This window comes from Nannospalax galili, unplaced genomic scaffold, assembly GCF_000622305.1.
Source record: "Nannospalax galili isolate Female #2095 unplaced genomic scaffold, S.galili_v1.0 scaffold9677, whole genome shotgun sequence".
Classification (NCBI taxonomy): Eukaryota; Metazoa; Chordata; class Mammalia; order Rodentia; family Spalacidae; genus Nannospalax; species Nannospalax galili.
Window position 1 is genome coordinate 3567 of NW_008338541.1, and position 5454 is coordinate 9020.

The 5454-nt window shown below is 37.7% G+C and overlaps 1 protein-coding gene across 1 annotated transcript in view; it reads left to right on the top strand.

Moving 5' to 3' along the window:
- Window positions 1–3013, top strand: part of Spdl1 (spindle apparatus coiled-coil protein 1) — a gene marked incomplete at its 5' end in the record, with an annotated part of 5967 nt that extends 2954 nt beyond the window's left edge. The window contains 1 exon segment of the mRNA XM_017798165.2: window positions 216–3013. Coding sequence (XP_017653654.1) covers window positions 216–363 — 148 coding nt within the window.
- Window positions 3014–5454: the final 2441 nt, after the last annotated feature.

The following is a 5454-nucleotide window of genomic DNA, read 5'->3' on the forward strand; positions in this document are numbered from 1 at the left end:
GGTATTTATTAGACATTAAAAATTAATCCTGTTGATATAAAAATTATTTAAAAGAGAAAGCCATTTCGTTTTCAAGATGGTATTGGAGTCTACTATAGTTTTTTTCCTTGTATACATAAAATAACACAATAACTCATTGGAGGCCCACTCTACTAGGGGTTTCTTTATTTTCTTAACCACCTTTGAATTCAGAGTGAATATTTTAATGCTTGTAGGTTAACTGTTGAATCAAGGCTTCAAACAGAAGTGAAAGAAGAGAAAGAAACCACAAGCAAATTGGGGAAAGACTCTTGTAAGAAATCTCACTCGATTATGTACGTATCCTCCAAATCAACTCCAGAGACCCAGTGTCCACAGCAGTAGTGAAACCTGCATGGGCTAGGGGCTTAGTGAAGAGCGAAGAGCACCCTCTTGTGGAGACTTTGCGGATACTCATTACTAAGACCTGGATACTTCTTTGACCAAGTATTTTTTGATTGATTCTAACCCAGAAGTTTGTTAAGTGATGATCTGATCCTTCATTAAGTGTCTGTGAATCATAGTGAATAAACTGTTAACAGAAGGAAAATGTTTTAATTTAAATCTATTTGCTGCATTTGATCTGGATTTTTAAAGTTACAAGGACACTTAATCTACCTTCAGAGCCCTATTTTGGAAAAGAGAATATTGAAGTCATTCATTATTATATTTTCCTTTGTAATTTTTAATGGACTTAACATTTTTCTCCTGTGTTATAAAAATAGCAAATTTGGCTTGAAAATGTTATTATTGTAAGTTTTTTATGGTTTAAAACCCCTATATTAGTCTTTGTATTCATATATGTATTTAGATTTTCATGACTCAAACATATGAAATAAGTAATTTTGAAATTTAAAATAAAATTGCAGTAATTTCTTCCCTTTCTATTTTCTTAATTCTACGTAAGCAATAGGACATTAACAAAACAGAACAAGAAGAAAAATGAACTTCAAGTATTCTTATTTCCTGATAATGTAATTTAATGTATTTATATATCTTATGCAGTTTAATTTATGTGATTGTATGTACACACTTGTATATCATGAAGATACTTAATTCTAAACTTATCAAATGGTTTTTTTTTTTTAATTTAAGTAATTATAGGTTGGTCTGTAACTTCTGTGTTTTTATATTGGTAGGTGAATAGGAAAAAAGAGATTCATTATTGGGAGTTAGCTCACCAGATTTTGGGGATAAGTCTAAGTATATAGTGGGGGTTAGCAAGCTCCAGAAAAGATAGAACAGGACATTAGTTCAGAGTCCCAAGTTTGATTTTGCATTGTGTGTTCTTATGATAGCTATCCCATTTTATTTAGTACTTTAGGTTTTGCTGGACCTGTTTTTTAATCGGCATTAAAGATAGTTTTAAGACATTTATGAAAACTTAAACCTTGCAAGAAATCAGAGTCTTACTTTGTATATGTCTTCTAAATCAACTCAGACCAGTGCCCACAGAGGTTGCTCTACTGATGGGTGATGTATCCCATGTTTGAAAAGGCAATCTGCGTTGCTCAGACTCCACTAACTTTAATGCTGATTTCATCCCAGACCACATACCTGAGCACCGCAGCCTCGGCACAGCATTAATCATCATCGCGGGTATGGGGTCTATCTATCAATTAAATGTCTGCTAAAATTTGTTAGGTAATAGCACATTGCCTCTAACATCGAAATATATCAATAAACTTGTTTAAATTTGCAAAACAACAAAAAAAACCCAACAGTTTTAGGAAATCAGAACATTCATATTAAACGGTATCTCCTGAAAAAAGCAGCGAAAGGCACTAGGGATAAAGAACAATTTCAACTGGAGAATTTTCTCAAGTTGGTGACCATGCTATGTGAGTTCATATTAGAGAAATGTAGATGGGTTCCTTCCAACACTTGAGTTTTTACTTGAGCTATCCGGAAAACAACAAAAATCAACCCTCCCCGCAACGAAAGGAAACCACCCCTCGGGGCTCATAGTTAAGTAGAGGAGAAGTGGCAGTTGTGATGTTGCCAGTAATAGTTACGATTAGCTGTGTAGGTCTCCTGTTCCAGGTGTTCTTCATTCATCAACTACGTTTAACTGAGCATATCTGTGACTAGGTGTAATATTGATCCCCATTTTGAAGATAAGTTGACAAGACCTTAGAAGGTTACTTGTCTAAGGTCACAAGTGTTAATGAGAAAATTAATCAGTTTATGTGTGCCAAGTACTGTAGAAATGGAAGCAAACAAGCTGCCTGGGGCGTTTTAGATTTTTGTCATCTCTAAGCTGAGATTGCTTCAGAGGTTTCCTAAGACCCGGAGGGAGAGACTTCTATTACAAGTAGGAGGAAATGGTTTGAAGAATAGGGGTGTGAAACATGCTTTTTTACAATTTCATATATATAGAGATGATAAATTTTTATCATTTTCACCCCCTATTTACATCTTTCATCTTCCCTCTCCCTCTGAAACCTTTCCAGCAAGTCCCCTCCTATTTATGTCTTTGAGGGTGTGACCCAGTGAGTTTAATTAGGGTTTCCTGCATGGGCATAGGTCAGGGGTTACTTACTGGAGTGTAAACAACTTAGCAGAGGCTACCCACTGAAGAAAATGACACCCCTTTCCCCAGCCACTGCTAAGAGTCCCTATAGGAGGAGTGGGGCCTCCCAAGTCCCTTCCCCCCATCTATGAACCCCAGTCTGCTGCAGGTCTTGTACAGGTCACCACAGCTGCTGTGAGTTCATGTGTGCAACAGTCATGTCATGCCCAGAAGACAGTATTTTGCAGCTCTCCTCATCCTCTAGCTTGTACATTCTGGCATATTCCCAGAACCTTAGAAAGGATGATACTGATGTCCCATTTGGAGCTGAGCATTTAACCACTGCCTCTGTATAAAGAGAAGCTTCCTTATCAAAGGCTATGCTGGCCTATGAATATAAGACAAGCATGTAGAAAGCAGTTGGACAATATGTCCATTTTTCAAAGTAGCAGTAGTATGTACGATACCCCTGAGGGCCAATGATTTTCCTACAAATTTCATTTTCTTTGCAGTTGAATAAAATTTCATTATGTATTTGACCGCAGTTTCATTATTCATCAGTTGATGGACACCTAGGTCAGTTCTATTTCCTGGCTGTTGTGAATAGAGCAGCAGTGAATGTGGATGTACAAGTATCTCTGTAGTAGAATATATAGTATTTTGCATATATGCTAAGGAGTGGTATGGCTGGGTCATATGGCAGTTCTGTTTTTAGCTTTTTGAGAAACCGCCACACTTATTTCCATAGTGGCTATACCAGTTTACACTCTCACCAACAGTGAATAAGGGTTCCCTTTTCCCTGCCTCTTCACCAGCATTTGTTGTCGTTTGTTTTCTTGATAATAGGTGTTCTCACTGGAGATGGAATCTCAGATGGAAATGGAATCCTTGATGGCTAATGGCTAAGGATATTGAGCACTTTAAGAAATATTTCTTAGTCATTTGTATTTTTTCTTTCTTTTTGGGAACACTCTCTTCAGTTCTGTAACCCATAGCCCTTTTTAGGTCCCCCCTCCCTTTTTTTTTTTTTTTTTTTTGTTTGGATTGGGTTGTTTGTTTTTTTGGTGTTTTATTTTTTGAATTATTTATATAGTCTAAATTATCTACATTGGAGGTACAGCTGGCAAAGATTTTATTCCATTCTGCAGGCTGCCACTTCTCTCAGTTACCTGATTTCTTGTACAGGGGTTTTTAGATTCATGAGGTCTCCCTTTGATTGTTGGTCTTATTTCCTGAGCAGTGAGAATCCTACTTATAAAGTCCTTACCCAAGCCTGTATGTTGAAATGGACGTTTGACTTTTCCCTCTAGCAGCTTCAGAGTTTCAGATATTATATTGAGGTCCTTCATCCATTTGGAGTTGATTTTTGTGCAGGGTTAAAGATAAGGATCTAGTCTCCCACATGTAGATAGCCAGTTTTCCCAACAGCATTTGTTGAAGAGGCTGTCCTCTCTAATGTGTATTTTTGACATCTTTGTCAAAAGGTACATATGACTGTATTTGCATAGACTTACATCTGGGTCCTCTCTTCTATTCCATTGACCTACATGTCCCTTTTTGTGCCAGTGCATGCTGTTCGTATTACTATGATTCTGTAGTATAACTTGAAATCAGGTATGACAATACCTTTAGCAGTATTCTTTTTGCTCTTTTTGCTTTGGCTATCCATGGTGCTCTTTTGTGCTTCATATGAATTTTAAGATTGTTTTGAATTTTAAGGTTGCTATTGAATTCCATTTTCATATCCTGAAATAACTTCCTTTCTTCATTCAGCATTTTTGTTCTCTTGGAATTCATTTGGGAGTTTATTCATGTTTTTGAATTCTTGGAACATATTTATGATCATTCTTTGATTTCTTTTTTACAGAGTTTCATATGTGTTGCTGTCATTGGGGTTTCTATGGGATTGGTAATGTAAAAATTTTTTTAAAAAATACTTTATTATTTTTATTTTATGTGTGTGAGTGTGCTGCCTGCATATATCTAGGTGCATCTGTCATGCAGTGTCCATGGAGGTCAGAAGAGGGTGTTAGAGTCCCCTGGAACTGGAGTTACAGTTGTTAGTTGCTATGTGGTGCTGGGAATTGAAGCTGGGTCCTCTGCAATAGCAGCCAGTGCTATTTAACCATTGAGCCATCTCCAGCCCTAGGATTGGTAATTTTTGAAGGAGACATATCTTGGTTTTTCACATTGCTTATGTTTTTGTGGTGAGACTTGCTCTCTGGTTAGATCATTGGTGGGTTTTTTTTTTTTTTTTTCTTATTCAGGTTGCCTTCTTTCCATGGATATATTTGCAGTGTGGAGGAGAGACTTGTTTGTAATAGCACTGAGGTGACTTTTTTTCTCTGTTAGACTGGTATTCAGGCACCAGGCTCTATCCCACATCATCACCTTGAGAGTTGATTGCTATCTGCAGCAACAGTCACTATCCAGTAGTGAGCCCTGTAGGAAAATAGAGTAGCAGTTATTTACACAACAATCCTTAGACACCAATTGCTTGAGGGAGTGAAGGGACTCTGAAAGTACTCAATTATGGAAAGAAAAAAAAGAAAATGAACAAAGCAGTTGTGATAGGACTAGTGATTAGTATTGGGCTGCCACAAAGGAAGAAGAGGGAGACATGTATAGCAGGGGAAGTGGCAGCAGCATGAAAAAGTGATGTGAGCTGGGCGTGGTGGCGCACGCCTGTAGTTCCAGCATGTAGTCCCAGCACTCGGGAGGCAGAGGCAGGCGGATCTCTGTGAGTTCGAGGCCAGCCTGGTTTACCTAGTGAGTTCCAGGACAGCTGGGGCTACAGGGAGACCCTGCTTCAAAAAGTCCAAAAAAAAAAAAAAAGTGATGTGGAGAATGTGGGAGGTTGGGTTAAACAGCAAAATACACTGAACTAAGAGGGGCATAGATACGTAATCAGATAACTGGGAACA